The sequence below is a fragment of the Arachis hypogaea genome, chromosome 10 (assembly GCF_003086295.3).
Source record: "Arachis hypogaea cultivar Tifrunner chromosome 10, arahy.Tifrunner.gnm2.J5K5, whole genome shotgun sequence".
Lineage (NCBI taxonomy): Eukaryota > Viridiplantae > Streptophyta > Magnoliopsida > Fabales > Fabaceae > Arachis > Arachis hypogaea.
The window spans coordinates 801391-822652 of NC_092045.1; the positions used below are offsets into that span (position 1 = coordinate 801391).

General features: G+C 34.4%; 3 protein-coding genes across 3 annotated transcripts; 1 reads left to right on the plus strand and 2 right to left on the minus strand.

Moving 5' to 3' along the window:
• Window positions 1–7956: 7956 nt before the first annotated feature.
• LOC112714381 (protein S40-1-like) lies at window positions 7957–8337 on the minus strand. The gene has a single exon (XM_025765963.3). The coding sequence runs from the start codon at window positions 8335–8337 to the stop codon at window positions 7957–7959; it is 381 nt and encodes a 126-aa protein (XP_025621748.2).
• A 4549-nt stretch (window positions 8338–12886) lies between these two features.
• LOC112714382 (pentatricopeptide repeat-containing protein At4g18975, chloroplastic) lies at window positions 12887–17960 on the plus strand. Its single transcript, XM_072205710.1, has 7 exons — window positions 12887–12934; window positions 13787–13843; window positions 15978–16060; window positions 16166–16274; window positions 16402–16545; window positions 17069–17281; window positions 17393–17960. Exons 1-7 carry the CDS (start codon window positions 12887–12889, stop codon window positions 17600–17602), a joined length of 864 nt encoding a protein of 287 aa, XP_072061811.1. The 3' UTR covers window positions 17603–17960.
• Window positions 17961–18465: 505 nt separating this feature from the next.
• LOC112714384 (large ribosomal subunit protein uL18c) lies at window positions 18466–20978 on the minus strand. The gene is made up of 3 exons (XM_025765969.3): window positions 20753–20978; window positions 19506–19667; window positions 18466–18764 (listed from the first exon to the last, which is right to left on the minus strand). The coding sequence occupies exons 1-3, from the start codon at window positions 20894–20896 to the stop codon at window positions 18615–18617; spliced, it is 456 nt and encodes a 151-aa protein (XP_025621754.1). The 5' UTR covers window positions 20897–20978; the 3' UTR covers window positions 18466–18614.
• Between the last annotated feature and the right edge of the window lie 284 nt (window positions 20979–21262).

Here is a 21262-nt window from a genome sequence, read left to right on the forward strand (position 1 = left end):
CTACAAAAGTGATGATATACAGCGACTCACAGGTGGTGACCTCCCAAATAAGCGGAGAATATCAGGCAAAGGACCCTAATATGAAGAGGTATTTGGAAAAAACTTTGGAACACCTTGGGCGCTTTGCAGAAACTGAGATCAAACACATAACTCGGGATCTAAATAGCAGAGCGGATGCCCTATCCAAATTAGCAAGTACCAAACCAGAAGGAAACAACAGAAGCCTGATTCAAGAAACCCTCCAAGAGCCCTCGGTAGCAAAAGCAGAAGACAAACAAGAAGTACTTGAGGTAGTCGGTTTAAACCTCGGATGGATGAATCCCTTAGTCGAATACTTGAAATTCGACATCCTCCCTAAGGAAGAGAAAGAAGTTAAAAAGATCCGAAGGGAAGCACAGCATTACACCTTGGTGAGAAATGTCCTCTACAGAAGAGGAATATCAACACCATTGTTAAAATGCGTACCGACCTCAAGAACCACCGAGGTATTGGAGGAAGTGCATAGCGGGATCTGCGGAAATCATCTCGGAGCAAGATCACTAGCCAGAAAAGTAATCCGAGCTGGATTCTACTGACCGACCTTGCAAAAAGATGCCACAGAATTTGTGAAAAAGTGTCAACCGTGCCAGATGCATGCAAATTTCCACGTGGCTCCCCAGAAGAGCTCATTAGTATCACTTCTCCAAGGCCTTTTGCAAAATGGGGAATGGATTTGTTAGGTCCTTTTCCCCAAGCGCCAGGACAAGTCAAATACTTGATCGTGGGAATAGACTACTTCACAAAGTGGATAGAAGCAGAACCATTGGCTACTATCACCGCTCAAAGAAGTCGCAGGTTCCTTTACAAAAATATCATCACAAGATATGAGATACCTTATTCCATTACCACGGATAATGGAATCCAATTCACCGACGTTACCTTCAGAAGCTTAGTAGCCAGTATGAAAATTAAACATCAGTTCACCTCGGTAGAACACCCACAAGCCAATGGGCAAGCCGAGGCAGCCAACAAAGTCATACTGGCAGGACTAAAAAAGAGACTACAGGGAGCAAAGGGAGCTTGGGCTGAAGAGCTCCCTCAGGTGCTATGGGCTTATAGGACAACCCCCCAATCCGCCACAGGAGAAACACCTTTCCGACTAGTCTATGGCATAGAAGCCATGATTCCAGTAGAAATCAATGAGCAACGCCCAAGGGTAATTCTCCACGACGAGGTCGGAAATGTACGGGGACACAAAGAGGAGCTCGACTTGCTCCCCGAAGTCCGAGAAGATGCCCAGATAAGAGAAGCAGCATTGAAACAAAGAATGACTACCAGGTACAACAAGAAAGTCATTCGAAGAACATTTGCCCCGGATGACTTGGTCCTAATCAGAAACGACATTGGAGTCAACAAATCGGGAGAAGGAAAGCTCGCCGCAAATTGGAAGGGACCATACAAAATCAAGGAAGTGCCAGGGAAGGGTTATTATAAAGTAACTGACCTAAACGGCACTGAGCTACCAAGGTCGTGGCATGCTTGTAATTTGAAAAGGTACTACAGTTAAGAGCGAACTCTACTCCCTGATGTACTCTTTTCCAACTTCATGATTTTTTCCCAAAAGGGTTTTTTCTGGAGAAGGGTTTTTAACGAGGCATCATAGTAGAGACTAAGGGAAAATAGGCTATCAAGACCCTTAGTAGCAACAAGGTACCTCCCCAATTAATAAAGATCTTTTTCAATATCTCTTATAATATCCTTCTTTATTTTTCTAAGTTTTTCTACGAAACGCGCCGACTTAAGCTCGACAAAACGTGAAAATCCCATGAACCGACCTAAATGGTCGTCAGGATAAAACGACGAGGTACAAGTCGGCGTAAAGAGGTTGTATAAGTTGATCGTGAAAAACTCGGGAACAATCCGACTCCTAAGTCGAAATGAGAACCCGAGTAAAACAAGCTCGGAAACATTCCGAGTAGACGAAAAACGCATCACAAAAATAACCTAAGTCATAAAAACTCGCTAAAGCAAAGTTGAGTATAAAGGATAGCAAAAAGAGATCGAAAAACCTGAGAAAAGTTTGAAGGCTGCATGAAAGCCCTTAAACGAAAAGGCTTGGAACAACAAAGACAAGCCAATAGGAAAGGTTTTCAGAGAAAAGATCATAAGGGCGTTAAAATATTGAAAAGCACGCACGCATAAGATAGCTTGAAACCCTTGTCCAAAAAAGGGCATTTATTTGTTAATTTAAACCCTCATTCAAAAAGGGTACTCGCCGAAATATTTTGTTTACGGCCTAAAAAGGCCAAGAGAAATTGTCCATACGACCACCAAACAACATATAAATAAGTTTAAAAAAGGGGGGGACTCACAGGCCGAGCCCCCATATAGCCATAAAAAATAAAGTCATTTTTTCAGAGGAGTAGACGGATCACCACCACCAGAGTCAGGAGGAGCGCCACCAAGACCAGGAAGAGAAGCTGAAGAGGAAGTCGGAGGAGTGGCTGAAGAACTCGGAGCATCTTTGGAACGAGGAGGAGACTCAATAATCCTCTGCCCCCGAGTCTTCAATTCCGACTCGGAAACAACCGTGGGGACAGGAGGATCCACGATGGCGCCATCAATAACGACCTTATCAGGATGTAAAGGAGAAAGATCCAAGTCGGGAGCGATAACTCTGACTTGCTCCAGGAAAATTCTCCAAGACTCCTCAGCACCATCAGCAATAGAGTCCTCCAACTCGGCGTACGCATTCCGAGAGTTCAGCAAATCCTTCCTCACAGACACAAGATCCTGAAATAAACTCTGGTAACTATCCTGTGCTGTCTTCCTCAAGTTCGCCTCCATAGTACATTGGGCCCGCAACTTACTCTCCTTCTCCCGGAGGCTATCTCTCTCCTCCCTCAATTTGGCTACCTCCTCCCTCAACTCCCTCTCATGATCCTGGTAAGCAAGAAGCCTCCCCTCCAACTCCTCAACCTTCGAGGTTGCCCCCAAAGAGCTGAGGGGAGTCTTCTAAAAAATGTCCAAAAGTTTACCACAAACACCCACCGCCCTAAAACTCTCCTCGGCCAGAGTGGTGAGGTGATTCCGAACAGAAGCATCATCCATACTTATATAAGGATAGATGTTCTTTCGGACGAATGCAAGAGCATCCGCCTTAACCCCACCATCCAAAGAAGAGCCAGACTCTGAAGTCTTGCGCTTCTTCTTCTCTGGCTCAGGAAGAAGTTGGGCAGAAGGGAGTGGCCGAGTCAAGGTTGAAGAAGAAATTATAATGGGTTGAGAGGGAGTGCCCACATTCTTAGGAGGAGGAGGAGGAGGAGGAGGAGAGGTGATCGCTCTGGCACCACCGGACCTAGCCCGGGACTTTGCCTTAGCCTCCTGAACTCTTTGGTAAGATTCCTGAGCATTCTTCCTTGCCATATCTACAAGAGAAACAACTAACAAAAGTTACAAGTCGGCAACACTCAAGTCGGCAGAAACAAGTCGGAAATAAGGAATGCATGCGCTACCTAGTTGTGACCGAACAAAGGTCGGCGTCCCCTGGAGAAATTTCCTCGTATCTAAATACGGGGCTCTCTCCCATGCTTCTCGGAAAAACCCCACAATGGCCGCCTCCACCTCGTCCAGGTCATCTAGACCATACTTTTCACAAGGGGAGGTCTCCAGCCAATAAAGGGGAAAGCGGGGGGAAGAGTACTCATCCAGGAAGAAGGGGTGGTGACCCTCTACAGCTTGCATTTTGAAAAAATAGTTTTTGAAGTCATGGAAGGATTCGTCAAAAAGGGTGAAAATCCTCCGACCTTGTATAGCTCGGAAGGATACCCATTGCTGTTTGTTGTTTAGCCCACTAAAGGGCTTAGTCATATGAAAAAGAAAGAAGAAAATCCTCAAAGAGGTCGGAAAGTCCAAAGCCTGACTAACAAACTGATAAATCTTCAGAAAACCCCAAGAATTGGGGTGAAGTTGAGTAGGGGCAACTCGACAGTGGTGTAAAACAGATATTTCGAAATCCGAGAAAGGAAGAAAAACACCCAAGCGGGTGATCATACATTCATACATAAAGAAAAAATGAGGGGCCGCCTCATTAACTCTCCCAAAACAAACCCGGTCTTCCGGACCCGGGGTTATCAACTCATATTTTGGCTCGTCCTCCTCCGAAGTACAAAGCCTGTGATGAGTACGAAGATGAGTGATAAACTCAGCATCGACCAGGGGTTCCTCCCCAAGGACCGTGACATCAACCCACTGAGAAAGAACATCTACAGAAGCCATTTTTCTTTATATAATGAAAGGTGACAGAAACCTACAAAAGGAAAAAAGAAAAGGAAAATAAAAAAACACGGTCCCTAAAGAGGAGAGATACGAAGCCAGAATCTACAGACCAACCTATCCACCCACAAAACAAACACATGCAAACAGAAGGCATGACGTGAAAGAAATAAAACTAACCTTTATCCGAAAAGTGAAGGTTGGAAATAGCAGAAATCTTCGAGCACAAGAATACAGCATGAGCAAGGAAAGAAGAAGTTTGAAAGATTGCAGAAACGGAAAAATGAAAGAGAGGGAAAGCATTTATAAACATGCTAAGGGGCATAATGATAAAAGCGGAGCAGTCATTAATGAGATTGCACCGTTACCAAAGCCCTCAATGCTTCCCCAACGGACACGACGCTTGAATTGACGTAACTGTCAGAAACAAAAGGTCGCGAAAATCACGTCGGTTTATAAGACCCATGTTTCTCCAGATAAGTCGGCTACGAACCCGAATTAAATACTTGAACTCAAGCCCTAAAGAGATCTTGGGCTCAAGTAGGGGCACTGTTCCTACCCTGGCCCAACGACAAAGGCCCAGGTCCAAATAAAAGGCCTAATCTGAAGGATTAAGCCTAGCTAAGAACCGACCTTCACGTAAGAAGTCGGTATCAACCACGACTTGGTCTGAAGAAGTCGGATGTGAGATTAGCTGGCAGATAAATACTCATTCAAATGAGTAACCGCCCCTAAAATCTCTCTAACCGCTTCATAAAGCCATATCTTAACCTCCCCAAGATAATGGGGCGGTTAACACCCTAAAGATACGGCGCTACTCCAACGGTGGTTATTGGCTCACCATTATAAATACACTGACACCCCTCAGGTATCTCTAAGCCCAATACTCTCTAGACCTGCTAACACCCTTGCTAACTTAGGCATCGGAGTGTCTTTGCAGGTACCACCCCCATTCACTCACGAATACAAGTCGGAAAGAGGCTCCAGCGTGCAAACTAATTCGGAGTTCACCATCTTTCGGACGATTGGGCCATTCCACGCCATCTATTCTATTAATCTCCGGTTACCCACCGTAACATATACATTGTACAAATAGTCCATTATCTCCCTAATGAGATCCTTAAATATATTCTATTTTATGCAAGTATTCAAAACGAAGCGCAATTATTTATCCATATATTGATGTAAAGAAAAATCCATCAAACTATTTTTTTTTCAAATATACATATTTTTTTATATTAATAATATTAGAAATGAGATTAATTTCTTCAATTCAACCAATACGTAGCAGTAATAGAAATGGACCGATTATCCAATAAAATTGAATTACAACCAACATTCAAAATTTAATTTTAAAGAAACAAAAACCAAAATAAAATTAATAACAAAAGTACAAGAAAGGAATTCCAAAAATAAAAAACTGAACACTACTCTTTCTCTTATATATTTATGATTTATTATACATAGTTCCTAAATAAAAAACTTGTGTATTACAGAACACGTGACATATTGAGACAAAAACTTTAGAATAGTGTATTTCGACAGTATGATACCCTATTAGCAATTTTCAAATAGCAGTTCATATCAAATACCAATATTTTATCATACACACAATACAATGTAAATTCTTTTTCATATTATTAATTGAAGTAACCTGCATCCAATATGGTTAGTTTGATCCTGAAATTACGATGTCCAAATCCAATAATGCATGAGATGAGCCTATTTTGATTGTGATCTTCCAAATATTTTTTTTAGCAAAAACAAGTAATATAAACAGTTTCGACAATAAAAAAAAGTTTTATTTCATTGTCAAAAGACTATTATAAAACTAATTAATTGGAAACCAACATTTTCATTGGTGATTTCACATCATACAGACAGTTCTTCCGAAATCATATAGATTATTCAGTTCTGAACCGATGTAACTTATAATATAAAATGAAGAAAATAAAATTAATTAATCAAAGAAAAAGATTCCTTTTATTTGCTGCTGTTAGAAAACGTCCGATAAGATTAAGTGAAAATTCAAATGCGGTGGACTTCGCATAAATTTGATAATTGAGATAAAAATTTCGCCAAATCAGTTAAATCATTGAACGATTCTCAATTATCAACTTCACGTGAAATCGACTGCACCTGAGTTTTCACAGTAAGATTATGCCAACTATAGAAGTGTGGATCGGATACTATAATTTGAATGCCAAATTCAGTTATCAAGTGCATTTTTTTTATTATTATTTAATAAATTAAGACTATAATATAGGTTGTGACATAATGTCGAAAAAATGACAACTAATTATTTATAGCAATCCTTTTCCATCCAACCTGCCAAATCATAATTAAAAGCCATGTTCCCCTCTTCAGTTTTTGGTTTGGTTCCCTTTCAGACCTGGCCAAGTTAAGGTATTCTACCTTGTTTGAAAACCCAATATTAGTTCCTTTTTATATATTTTAATTTAACATCTTCTAACTAACTTGATTATTTGAATAGACTATATATTAATTACAAAATTGAATAAAAATTTAGAACGCTCTCTCTTTCTCTCTCACTACATGCGAGACAATTTATAGTTCAAAAAGATAGTCCAATTTAATGACGAAATGCACAGTGAAATAATAAGAAAAGAAAAGAATGCGAACTTTTATTAATTGTTGATTGATTGAATTATCTTGTAAATTATGAAGGTAAAACTAAATATATATATTTTGTTGAACTGAATTTGTGAGTTACAAATTTTTTTTTTATTGTTGTCATAAATTAAAGTGAAAAAATAGTTTAATAAAAAACAATATGGTGAAGCAAAAGAAATGTGAACCAAGACAAATCTTAAACAGACCAAACTATTGAGTATCTAAAATCTCCTTTTTATGTATGTTTCACCGAATACAATACTGGAGAAGGAGTTAAAAAGTAGCATGATTGGAATGAAAAAAATTACTAGAACTAAATGTTAAAAATATTTTTACTGTGATCCATACACATAAATATACTTTCTATAGTCATAAAAAATTGTATCGGCTCAACTTAGCAAATAAAATAAATTTACAAATTTCAACTAGTAGCGTATACAATATCACTGTTACATGCACAAATGTAATTTTTTGAAGAGTTATTATTATTTTCATTTTTACCGAATAGTTAAAAGAAAACGATTTTTAACTACTTACAAGCCAAAGAATAATTTTTGTAAGAAGATAGTTACAGAACAATTTTTTTTCCCAATTAAAATACATAAAAATTAGACATATATATGTAGACGGCAGACGGGGTTAAGTGGGTGGAAGGAAGCATAATGAGGAAATTCCGAAATTGGGCAAAGTTGATTGAAAGCTGCTTGCTTAATGCTTAGCTTGAACAATGTATAAACTATAAAGAAATATAGAAATACAATCCCGTGAGAAAGCAAAACATAATATAATAAGAATAATAATAAGATGAGATTAGTTAGTTGATGATGATGATGAAGAAGATGGATATTTTGATTTCTAATTAATTAGAAAACAATTATCTGGAATTTTCTCTATATAGTTTAATTTAATTTCCCCGCCGGGCTTGTTACAAGCAATAATTAATGAGAGTGGGGAGATGGAAATTTTGGTTTTCCACTTTTCCCTTTGATGAGTTGTTATATATGCAAGAATGGAATGGGGGGCAAAAAAGGAAAAAAGAAAAAAAAGAGGTACGTTGAGGCGGTGAGGTCAGGCTTCAAGAAAGCCGGTCATCCGGAGAACGGAGTTGCGGACCTGACTTAGGTCTCGTCCTTTTAAGGTCCTTCCATGGCCTGTGCACACCGAGAACGCCATTTTCCCTCCTCCGACCACTCTTCTGGCCACCATCACGTGCGGCGGCACCATCTCCTCCTCCTCCTGACTTGAATCTTTCAATGACCTCATCGTCAGCCGCCTGCTCTCCGGGATGTTCACCGGCAACGACCTATTATCAGCACTGCTGCTTCCCACCGGATGTACCTTGTTGTTCTTCTTCTTCTTGTTCTTGTTGTTGTGATCGGCTTGGACTTGGTCGTTGGTGCGGTGCTGGTTGGCGAATACAACATCGGATTCGTGGAGTTCTTCTGCCATCTGGAGGTGAGGTGTGAGAATTGAAAGAGAAAGAATTGGTATTGGGAATGAAACAGTGAATAGAGGTGGGATTGGAGGATTATTTATATATAGACACAAGAGTAATAAGAATGGAGAGAGAAAGAATAGAATAGGGATGAGTTTGAGCATTGAGTGTGTTGTGTTGTTAGATGGCGTCACCGTAAAGGCGTTCAGTGCGGTCCCCGCATTTCTTCTCTCTCTCTTCTCTAATTATTTTTCTCTCCATAGCTATAAGTAACTTAATAAAAAAATAGACGGAACTCAGGTAGAGTCAATTTTAATTGAAGTTGATACTTAGATAATTTGATTGATTTGACTAAATTTTTATTTAAAAATTTTTAAATATCAGTTTTACGTGAAGTCTACCTTATAGACATTCTCGTGATGATATCGTTTTATAATATTATTGTGAATTATTAAATAAATTTATATATTTAATTAAATATATTTAATTAATCATTTAAAATTTATAATATCATTTTTATGTAAAGATGTTATCATGCGAATATTTTCCTAAAATAAAACATGAAAAAGTTATAGACTTGTTATAGAAAATTTGACTAATTCCATTACTTTTTATTTGATGAAACATAATAAACAACATGCATGTTTTTAAGTTTTTTTTTTCGTACTACTATTAATTAAAAAATGCTTTAGCTGGTTTTGATGTTAGTGAGTTAAGGAAACATACATCTATTTATTTAAAAAAAATGTATTCACATGCTAAAATTGATTTTATTTAAACATGTCTTAGATTTAGTAGTAAATAAGATGGAGATAAATGAGATTCAAAATGAATTAGATCTATAATTTAATAACAGTTTAGCACTAACTTATCTTTTCCAAATTACATTATTGAAGAAAAAAAATTAGTTCTATTATTTTGTGTTGGGGTCCCACCCTTGTTTTAATATTGTGTTTTCCTTTTCTTGCAATTAACTAGTAGCTTGTCTTGTCTGTGTAGTTAAACGGCATTTTTAATTGACACCGCTCGGCTAATCTTTCACGGCTTCCTCCACGCCATACATTTTATTCATTCTCTATTTTGTTTTTGTTTGTTTTTTTTTTTATGTTTTTCACTTTTTATTAAATTCACGTTTTTCTTTACTTTCCATTCATAAACCCTTGCAGGGTCTCTATTTCCGTCTTCATTCATAGTTATCCATAGCGATTGCATTTTCTTTTACGTGTGTGGTATCATTCGAATTGCAAAGTCAATTATACCACCTCTTCCTTCTTTGACTCTCATGTATATATAGCCCTTTTAATATGACTACTATTAATGACTTTTAATTGTTCATGTAGGAAATTAAATAAACGCCGTGGATATGCTAAATCCATTCAAAAATATTCTCATTGAATACTAATAATTTAAAGCTCGGATTTAATTAATTACTATATTATGATTTCAAGCATTTTGTCTTTTATTTCTCCAAGAAAAAAAAATTGGTAACGTCGCAAACATGATTTTAATCATTATACGGTAACATACGTGTATGTATGTAGACTAAATCTATTTTTTCATAGCACGTTATACGTTTATGTTATTTCTTATCAAGTAGATAAGTACGGATATTTTATTAAGTTATTGTGTCTATGTGTTACATATATTTTGAATATAATATTTATTGATATTCGTTTAATATGCGTATATGTTCTGTCTAACCGTGTTTTAATAAAAAATAAAAAAATTTTCTTTTGACATATTTAAACACACTTAAATACTATCACATGTAAGCGTTTTCAGTCTTATTTTTAACATATATTTTTGAAATAAATTTAGATATAGTATATATTATTATTTATTAAAATAAAAAATATTATTTTTTAAATATTTAATATAATTAAAATAAGACATTAAAAATTAATTTATATTTTAATATCAATAAAATATCAAAATATTATTATGATTTATTTAAAAAATATTTTATACTTTATATAGATGTATGTTCTCGTATATCAAAAATTTTAAAATGTATGTATCGTATTGTGTCTTCCATACATCATATGTTAATTATTTCTTATTTCAATTTACAGACAAACAAAAAAAATTGACTTCTTATTGAATTTACACATAGAAGTATTATAATAGATAGATATATAGCAGATTCGTGAATGTTATCAACATCATCTTTCCCGTGGGACCAAACATTAATTAACGAAGATGAATGCAAAATTGTTAAATACGTGACAAATCAAAGAGCATTGCAATTTATTTACGTAATTGTTACAGTTGTACTCTGTACATCGCTATCTATCTACACAAGAGTATAGTTTAACTTAGGGTCAACCAATAATATTATTTAACTACAGTAATATCATTTTACATGGATTGTGTTTAAATTATACCTTTCCAAATACCCTTAACCTTAATGTTAAGAGAATAATGATTAAATCTTTCTGTTATGCAAGAATAATAACGATAACTAACACTCAATACATAGTTTTTTTTTTCCTTCGCAAGCGAGTTATTCAAAAAGGAAAATAAATTACCTGAACGCTAACCAAGTTGGGTTGATCTAGTGGTTAGTTCACTAGTCCACTTAAGCAAGTGTCAGGGGTTTGAATCCTGCCTGCTGCATGCAGCAATCTATTGGCCAACGACAAACCCTTAAATGCAGTGTGACAAAATTATTTTTTAAATTAATTTAAATTATAATAATTTAATTAATAAAAAATAACATATTATACGTTGTTTATTTTTTTAATTTAGTATTAATTTAATTAACTCTAACATAGTTATTAATCGATTTTAATAATCTATCCTTTTCAATAAATTATACGTATATATTGAATGTGATTATAAATAATATAGTGCAACTAGTAGAACCGGATAAGATCAAACTATAAATGGCCCCTTAAACTTGCTTACACTGATGTCTAATAATTTTGTCATTGAGGTTCATTTTCTACGGTATGAACTTGGAATAGTGGAGTAAGAAATAGCATGCAATAGAACACAATGAGAGAAAAATTTAGTCAACCATTATAAATATATAATTTCTTTGAACTTATACCATTTATTATTAGTAATTTTAAAATATTTTATGATTATAACATATCTTAGAAAACAGAAGAAGAAAAAAAACCCATATTCATATTATTAAGAAAAAGCATTGAACAATTTTTTGTCCTCGGTGGCCTGGGGAATAGTGCAGGCGTGCAGCCATGCTAATGCTAGCGAAGAATAGTGTGGTATGATCTGTTTTGGATTATTATGCGATCATAATGTGGTCATTTTGTTTGCACATATATCACGATCTTGACTTGTTGACTCGGTTTAAAATCATGTCATTACTAATCAGTGAGTAGTAATAATGGCATCATAATTATTACTAGTAGAGTTATTAGAATAGTCACGTTTGATATTAATAGACATACTACTAATACTCCGAAAATTCATCAAGTTTTTTGCTCATACCAGATAATAAAATGGTGTGGTTTCATATAAATTGTTTTGACATGCTACGTACTAGCTAGAGCTTCTATGGTTAGAAATTTTTTACTTAGATTTTTGTTATTTAAAAAAAAGTTTACTGTATAAAAATACAGGGCTAATTTTTTTTATATTGATTAAATATATGTAATATATTGTTATTGAAAAATTAAGTATTTTTTTTATATAGTATTTTATTCAAATCGGACGGTTCGATTTGTTTGATGAAAAAATAAATTATAAATCGGAGGGTCCGATTTACTTGAAGAAAAAAATAAACTCCAAATTGGAGCGTTCGATTTGTATTTTTTATTTTTTTATTTGTTAAAATAAAAATTAGATAGTCTAATTTCAATATTAAAAACTTTTTATTTTCGAAATCACAAATCGGACGATCCAATTTGTGATTATTTATTTAAAAAACAAAACAATGCAAATAAATCAGTGTCTTCGATTTATATCCTTTTATAGCCAAATAAAATACTTCTCTCCTCACACCATATTGTCATACACATTTCTCTCTCCCACACGAAAAATCAAAACCGTATAAAAAGGGCCGGATAAAAAATGTATAGAAAATTTATACCTTAAGTCAAAGAATATTTTTTTGTTAAAAATATTATTAGATGTACACATTTTACTTTTCAACTCTTAAATTAAGTTTAAAATTGTGATCAGTCCAAGAGTATCACTTCTAAAAGACATACAAGTCTATAAAAAATATAATCTAAATTATACTATATAAAATTTGAGTAATGATACATGTATATCAGTATAAAATATATATTAAAATATAAATATATATTAAAAATAAATTAAAATACATATATATTTATATACAAATACATTAGTAATTAATTTTAGTGACTGATTTTGGTATATATATAAATAATATTTTTTATAAAATCTTACCTATATTTTGTAGGGATCTATTTGGATTCTCTCATATTATTCACCTTTTAAACCTTAACAAATAAATGACTTAACACATACTCAAAATATGTTATATATCTATCTCGTAATTTATATATCTCTCAAATAACTACTGATTTGTGTGGTATAAATTTTTAGAAACGCACCTCACTCGTAGAGATGCCAACCCATAAGATTTATTGCAATGTCGTGTCTCGATATTATAAGGTTCGTGTTCCACCGTAGTCTTAACTTCACTTTCAAAACAACAATTATATATAAAATAATTCTTCAGGAGGGGCTGGGGTTGATGTTTTCCCAATTCAATGCTAACATATATTTACTTCATCATATCCAATTACACTTAACCAAGTTCAAAGTTAGGATTGTTGAAATAAAATAATGTTAAGTTGGAGCTACTTTCGTTGTGCTGGATAGAGCATGTTGGAAATTACAAAACTGAGGAATAATGATAATAAATTAATAATTCATCTGAAACGTAAACCCAGTGAAGTGTATGACGAAACCATTCCAAGTTACCACTAACATTATTGACTTTGATGGCAGCTCCGATCCAGCCTGGAGGTGTGTTTGGATCTTAATCACGCAACTCAGTTACTCAGATATTACGTAAACTAAATCAGCTTATTAATCACCACCACACGCTGCAGTAATAGTACGATAGCCGAGCCGAGCCGAGCCACGCCGAGCCACTATTATAGTAATGGTAAAACCAAAAAGTGATGAGAAGGCGTGGTTAGAACGAAATAAAGTGTTGAATTTGGCCGAGGACGGCGCATCTCGCGGCTCGAATTCTCAATTCCCGATGAAATAACAGAATCTTGGTGGATCCCACAACCATACACACCTGTCAACCACTCATTATTGACGCACGTGCTCTCTCTCTAGCTAGCTATAACCCCCCTAATCTCTCCCTAATCTTCTAATCATTAGGTCTGCTTTCTTTTTACGTTCCCCAACGCTGTTTTCGTGCAAGTCTCCTTTTTTTTCTTATCTCATTTCGACTTTAATTATTATCTTTCATTGCCCCCTTTATATGTTTAGTTAAGGAATATATAGATACATACATATACCTCTTTGGTTATTCAAAGTAACTTGTATTGTCCAAGCAACAAGGTTAGTTTCCTCCGCAAGAGATGCTCTTACAATTCCATTTCTTAATTTGCTTCCATCACTTCATCCCAACCCTCCCCTTCATGATACAAGTTTCGATATCATGAATTAAACTTTAATTCTTGTTTTCCTATTGCTCAACGTATATAACAAAAGAGATTGTAATGAGTTTTTATTTTTTTTATATAAGATTCTTTGTAATCGAACTTTACGCTTTTTCTCAGACAATAATTCAACATAAAATTTATTCATTTTTTTATTTAATTTCAGATTTGATATATTTTCTGCAATATATAAATGCTATTTAGCTATTTGTTTAATTAAAAGTTTGCTTCAGTCAAAAAAACAAAAACATATATAATACATGCACTCTCCGTAAATAGATTAAATTTATGATTAGCAAAGATATATAAAACTATTATGTAATAGCTAATATTTTTTTTTAAAGACATGTTTGGGTAAATATCTAGAGTTTAATTAAGAATAAATTATTATTTTATCCATAAAAGATACAAATATTAACAAATATATTTATATAAGAATAAAACGATAATTATAATCACGGAAGATGGCTTCTGTGTGCCAAGAGTAGCCAGACGTTAGTTATACAATTAGTCTACTAGAGTATTTTTGACACACAGAAACTATCTTTCAGATATAATTATCGTTTTATTCTTATATAAATACATTTATTAGCGTTTATATTTTCCATGGATACAAATAATAATTTATTCGCTTAATTAATTTTTATCGGAATATATATATACAGAGATCTTAATGTTGGATTCTTTTAGGATGTGATTTTTATTATTTGAGAAATCTTGAACCTCTCCAGCATCATATATATGCAAACAACGTCATTCTAGATTATTCCATGTATATATGCACTTTTAAGAAATTGATGCTACATGAATTTAAGATTTGACTATGACTCTATGAGGATGCTGTATTATTCATTTATCCACTTATGCGTGTTGAATGCATGTAAGCGAGACCTATTTTTATGGAAATATAAAATAAATAAATGAACAAGTGTTTGACATTTATGTTATAGTTGGTTTGAATAACTATAAAACGAATACGTACACCAAATGGATGATAAGAAATTAGGAATATTTAGTTTAAACCATAGGAATAAAAAATTAGAGAGAAAATGTCGTGTTAGACTGTTCGGGCATAGAATGAAATGAGAGGTGTAGGTTAATCCAAGTGTGGATTGAAGGCTTAATCATTGAGAAAACTACTTTGTTATACATTTATATATTATATATTTACATTATTGTTATCTTGATGAGAACGTCAGCTAGAGATTTTGAACGATAGATCCTGTTAATTACAAGTTACTATATATACTTTCCATCATTTATTATTGGTGAGGATCATTTCTATAGCATAACATATATTCAATGTTTATCCATATATTGTTTAATTTAGTAGGGAAACATTTAAGATTATTATAGTGATGCAAAATAGAACCCCACCAAAACTAGCAAAGCTGAAGAATTATTGAAGTGTGGAATATACTATTTAATAATGCACGTGAGCATGAACCCTCAATATCAAATAGTTTGTTCAACAATAATTGGTAAGACTCAATTTGCAACAACCGTGAAGTAAATAGAAATACAGAATCAATCCTCTCTTTTCTGTGTTTTTTTTTTGGACGGGAATGATCGTGGGCCTAAAACGAGTACTAAAGTAAAAAATGTTAACCATATTGGGCCAAATAGAAGCCCACAATGAACCAATTGAAGCCCACCTTGCTCCTCGCGACAGGCTCCCTCCTTCTTCGATCTTCTCTCACAGCAACTCAGCTCAGTTCCCAAACCCTGCCTCCGAGCTCCGCCACGGTGCCGACGCTTCTCTCTTGCTGCTGTTGTGCTCCGTTCTCGTCCCCCGAAGAAAACCACGATGCTTCAAGCACTTCAAAACTCAATTATTTTCCCCTTTCTTTCACCACCCAAATGTCACACTAGGGCTCAACCTCAATTCTTGCTCAACAATAGTTTCTCTTTCTCAATAACAACACTATCCATCTCACATAACGTTATAATTTTTCCAAAAGTAATTGCATTTCTTCGTGTAGCTTACTCTGCTCAGAAAAAAAAATTCTCACTTCTCTGGTATTCAATTGCAGAGAAGTGATGCCTATTGTGCGTTTGATTCCTCACTTGGTCATTCCAACATTTCCCGAAGCAATAGTCTTTCAGAGAAGGAGAAGTAAGTTATTATTGCACTTATTGTTCAATGATATTATAGTTTTTGTGATTTTATGTTTTTTAACCATTTACTCATGCTTCATGTTCCAATTCACCTGTAATTTAGACAAGGGAAGAAGCAGCAGAAAAAGAGAGTGGCAAAGAAAGAGCACCACTTGTGGAAAAGCAGAGATTCTGCTCAATCTGGCCAGAAGGCATTGAACCTTATTAGAATTGTATGTTTGTTCATACCAATTTTTTAATTTTCGGTTTGGAATTTTGTTAGAAAAAAAAAATGAACCTTTAAAAATATATATATTTATGTATGTTCATTTTTGTGCATTTTGAATATTGGAACGTTAGGTATCTCAGCTTCCTAATGAGAAAGAGGCTGTTTATGGGGCTTTAGACAAATGGACTGCTTGGGAGACAGAGTTCCCAGTGATAGCAGCAGCCAAGGCTTTGAAAATCTTAAGGAAAAGGAGACAATGGCTTCGTGTAATTCAAGTATGTTATACTAAGTTCTTCATTTACTTCTGCAAATTTTGGGACACTCTTTGACAACTAATAGTTATGGTTTGTGTGAGAAGTGTTCATTAAATGTTTCCATGACATGGTTCAAAGCTGAAATTGCTTCCTCATGAGATGAAAGATAGTTCATGGGTAAAACTTTTAATCTTTGAATTTGAGTTTCGACCAAAGCCAAAATTGTTTATATCGATCATGGTTGAAGTTATTATATAAGTGAAGAATGGTCTTTAGCTCAAGAAATGGTCCTTCAGCTGTTCAAGCTGCAGTCTATATAAATTACTCACATCACTGATTTGGATCTTTAGTACTTTAATATATATCAATGTGCTTTTCGTATGTTTCTTTTCTTTCTTTATTTATTTTTATAATAATGTTTTGATATTCTTGAGAATGCCATCCAGCTTGAGTTTGAGCCTTTACAATGTACAACTGTAATGATATGTTGTTTTGTTTACTTTGTGAGGAATGGAAAAGAATCTTACTGCTTATCAATCCTCAGGTAGCAAAGTGGATGTTAAGCAAAGGTCAAGGAGCAACAATGGGAACATATGACACCCTTCTTCTGGCATTTGATATGGATCAGAGGGTAGATGAGGCAGAATCATTGTGGAATATGATTGTTCATGCACACACACGTTCTGTCTCAAAGAGATTGTTTTCTAGAATGGTCATGTTATATGATCATCATCATTTGCCGGAAAAGATTATTGAGGTATATTTTTGTTGTACCATCAATCTTACTATACCTTAATGCAAGCTGTTCAGCAATTATGAGATTAATTCTTCTATGCTTTGACATGGAGCTATCATGTTTGTAAGTTAGATATTTGCAGACATGGAGGAGTTGCAGGTAAAACCTGATGAAGATACGGTCAGACGAGTGGCAAATGCCTTTAGAAAACTTGGCCAAGAAGAGAAGTGTAAATTGGTTAGAAAACGATATGGGCTTAAGTGGAAATACATTCACTTTAATGGTGAACGGGTTAAAGTTAGAACAGAAGCTTGGGAAGAAGAAGATCCATTTAGATGTTGAAACTGGTGTATTTCGAATTGTCAATGAAGACACCAGTACACCATATTATATTACCCAGGATCTGCTGTTGTTGCCGATTATGTTGTTACATTCCTAAAGCTGCTGTATTAGAGGTTCACTAGTTTGGTTCGAGCTTAGCAGATCAGGGAAGGAAGTGAGGAACTGAACTTTCCTTGAGGGATCGGTGCAGTGCTCCCAGATATAAAAATGTTATACTTGTATAAATATATTAGTTATGTATTCAATGGAAAGGTAGCTAAAATTTAAGGAATGTATTCATGGAATGTAATTTTAATATAGTGATAGTTCTAAATTTTTTTTTTATGTATTGTGGTATCAACAAAAATGTTAGACCCAACCAACTACTGCCTTAACATGTTACAAGTGGATTAAAATTAATCTCTAGATAACATCCACTGTTGAAACTTATTTTTCTTGTTTCCATCCATGTGACCAATGATGCTTTCATATATGGATATGAAATGGCACGGGACTATTAAAACGGGAGAAACTTTTTCTTCCTCATTTTTCTTTATATGGAGCACGAAAATGGTTTATAATTTTGTCTCGTTTTTTCAACCTAGGTGTGTGAAAATGCACCCTTTAATTGTCTTTTTCTTAACTGTAAAAACACAACTAAATGCATAAAATAGTATATTTCTATATCCGCATTTAAACTGGTAAATAATAAATTTTTATTTAAATAAAAAGCCTAATATTAGTAGACATATATTTCAAATTAGATCTTTACTAGTCACCAAAAAAAAAAATTAGATCTTTACTAATAGTTTATCTTTTGAAGGGAAAAAATGAGACACCATCCTAGAATAGATTTTACTTTTTGGTGGATAAGAATCTGGAAATAGAAAGAACTGTTATGTAGATAGATGGATAGAAGAAAGAAGACATTGGATCATAACAAAGTCACCGGAAAAGAGGCACTGCCCTTAAAAAGAACTGTTAAATCATTAACAAACTTCAAAATGAACTACATGGCAAGTGCATAATCATTTTAGAACTCCAGGCCATGTTCTCGAGCTGCATCTGCGAGTGCTTGAACACGACCATGGTACGGGTATCCACCTCGGTCGAAGGCCACCTTTGTGATCCCTTTCTCCAGACAGGACTTTGCAATGATTTCACCAACCTTCTTTGCTACTTCCTGAAGTCAAAAACAAGAACAAGAAAACAGAAACAAAAGGAAAGATCAGTATCATAATTGAGTGGATGAAAAGTATGAAGATGATGCAGACAAAGCAAGAATTCTTCCAAGGGAGTCAGACCTTACAAACTGTGTACACCAGAAACACAATCACAGAAGCAAGGTTATTTGCCAAGACGCAAATTATACATGATACTCGGATTAAAAGGAAAATATGAAGATTCATGTGCAAATAAACTTGGGCTTTCAGATTATTTCTTTAATCTGAGTGATCTGGATTCCTGCTTCCAATATATATTGAACAATTTGAGGAAAAAATGGTAAAATCTTGGAACCTAATGTGTGATAAACAGTTGAAAATATAATGCAATTACTCAAAGTGGATATCAGTGAAAGTGGGAGAAGCTTCAAAATGTAAAAGTGTTTTTTTCATCTACAAGTCTATGGACCATTATGAATCAAATTAAAACTTAAACTTCTACTATATTGGCATTAATAAAGCAAATCAACATCAGAGGTAACAGTTTCATATTCAGTATGCATTGATACTGAGAAACTCAGTAAACATTAATTGTTAGGTTTCCAATCAAAGATGCTTGAATTTAGCTTTTGAGTTTGAGCAGTTATCTATTAAGGAAACATGACATTTGATCACACGAACCGGGATGTTTCAAGTATATGGACTGAAGTATGACAGTAATTAAGCAATAGTCAGAACATCAAAAGCATTTTAGAACTTACAACTGTAGGACCAGCTGTGTAGTTGAATTCTTCAAAAACTGCCTTCTGCATTGTTGAAACTGAAGCAAGAGTGTGCATGTTGGTGTCATCTATGACCTGAACAGAGAGATGCTTGTTGGATCGGAACACGGACAATCGTGGCCTTTCTGGTGTCCCTTCAACCTGACAAAACAGAAAATGATCTAAAACAGATATGCATTGCATTCTTCATGAGGTGAGCTTACAATCAACAAGGAAAGCTTTACCAAAGAATGCCTTGGTCCATATTCGCAGTAAAAAGACCGTTCCACAGCGCAAAGTACTAGCAACAACAAGAAGAAAAAGGTAAAGAGAAAAACTTACAGTCCCCCCCCTCTTGAACCGAAATTTCCATTTTCTTTTGCTTTAACTTTTTCCTTAAATCATGTAATCCAATATTTCAAATTTGTTAAGTTTACATGCTTAACCAATTCGAATGACTCGGTTAACCCTGCAGCACCAAAACTTATGAACTTCCGCTAAATGTAAAGATGGATCATAAAGCACAACATAGTGCATATAATATAAAGCCATAGCCAACAATGCAGAAAAACAAAGAGACAAACAAAATCATAGATAAAATAGGTGTAAAATACAATTGCATATTGTTGGGCAAAGAATTGACTTTTAATCCACTAAATTAGGCTAGTGTTTAACACAGAGATGTAATGACACAGAAACAGAGAGTGTCTCTATTTTTAAAGTCTCGTTTGAACTCAGCATTAGAGAACTACTAGAATGTCAACAACTAGAAATTAGTGTAAACAATGAACTATTCAAAAAGCAAGGAAAGAAGAAGAGGCTCATTTTTTTGTTTTGGATATGAGAATCATGTGTGTTGTGTCTTGTTATGGAGAACGTGGGTGCTAGACATGGACGTGGAACAACTTTTTCTGAAACAAGAGAAGAAGAAATCGACTTTCCGATTTCTTTGTAAAAAAATTATGCCTACTAATCGGATAGCCATTAGTCCCATTAGAATATCCCAAATTTTTTTTTAATTTTTTAAACACAAATAGGACCTTCCAACTTGTGTTTCCAAAAATGGGACGGTCTGATTTTAATTCCTGACACCACCAGTTGCGTAAAATACCTATACACTCCATAGCTGCGTTCTACACTATTTCCCCAACCACATCTAAATTAAAAAGTGAAGAAGAGGGACTAATCTCAGAATTGTAGCAGCCGCTACTATAATTTAGAAAAAAAGCAATGTAATTAAAAGGGACCTTCTTCCTGATGCGGGTGTGGCGGGCGGTCCTGTCTTGGCGGCGGGTGGTGGAATGCGCTTCAACGACGAAAGAAAAGGAAGGGGGGAAGGAGGAGGAAGTTGGGAATGCTGAATGAAGGAAGGAGAGAGAAGAAGTATTCATTCTTGGTAATCACAAATCTCTACTCGCTATTCTTTACTATTATCCCACCTTATCGCTTCAACTTTTTATTTTAAACTGGATCATAAATAAAATTATCTGATTTTATTTAAAAAAAAAATTACAATAGCGTATAAGTTAATAAATTTTTTATGAACATACTAAAAATAAATTATCCACCTTTATAAGTTGCCATAAAATTTGGAAATAAATATGATTATATACAATAATAATTTTCATGATTCTATGTTTTATATTGGGATACATTTATCCATTATTAATTTATATAGTTCACACAAATTTTTCAATTAACGAAACAAAAAAAATTAAAATGTTAAAAATTAAATTTTTTTTTACTAAATTTTTGTG

Excerpts from the sequence above, each read along its gene's own strand:
- LOC112714384 (XM_025765969.3), bottom strand. The coding sequence starts at position 20,896 with ATGAATACTTCTTCTCTCTCCTTCCTTCATTCAGCATTCCCAACTTCC. Across the intron at positions 19,668-20,752 it reads ACACCCGCATCAGGAAGAAG|GTTGAAGGGACACCAGAAAG; the intron begins GTCCCTTTTAAT and ends CTGTTTTGTCAG. Across the intron at positions 18,765-19,505 it reads ACACAGCTGGTCCTACAGTT|GAAGTAGCAAAGAAGGTTGG; the intron begins GTAAGTTCTAAA and ends TTTTGACTTCAG.
- LOC112714381 (XM_025765963.3), bottom strand. The coding sequence starts at position 8,337 with ATGGCAGAAGAACTCCACGAATCCGATGTTGTATTCGCCAACCAGCAC.
- LOC112714382 (XM_072205710.1), top strand. The coding sequence starts at position 12,887 with ATGCCAACCCATAAGATTTATTGCAATGTCGTGTCTCGATATTATAAG. Across the intron at positions 13,844-15,977 it reads TGTATTGTCCAAGCAACAAG|AGAAGTGATGCCTATTGTGC; the intron begins GTTAGTTTCCTC and ends ATTCAATTGCAG. Across the intron at positions 16,546-17,068 it reads AATGGCTTCGTGTAATTCAA|GTAGCAAAGTGGATGTTAAG; the intron begins GTATGTTATACT and ends ATCAATCCTCAG.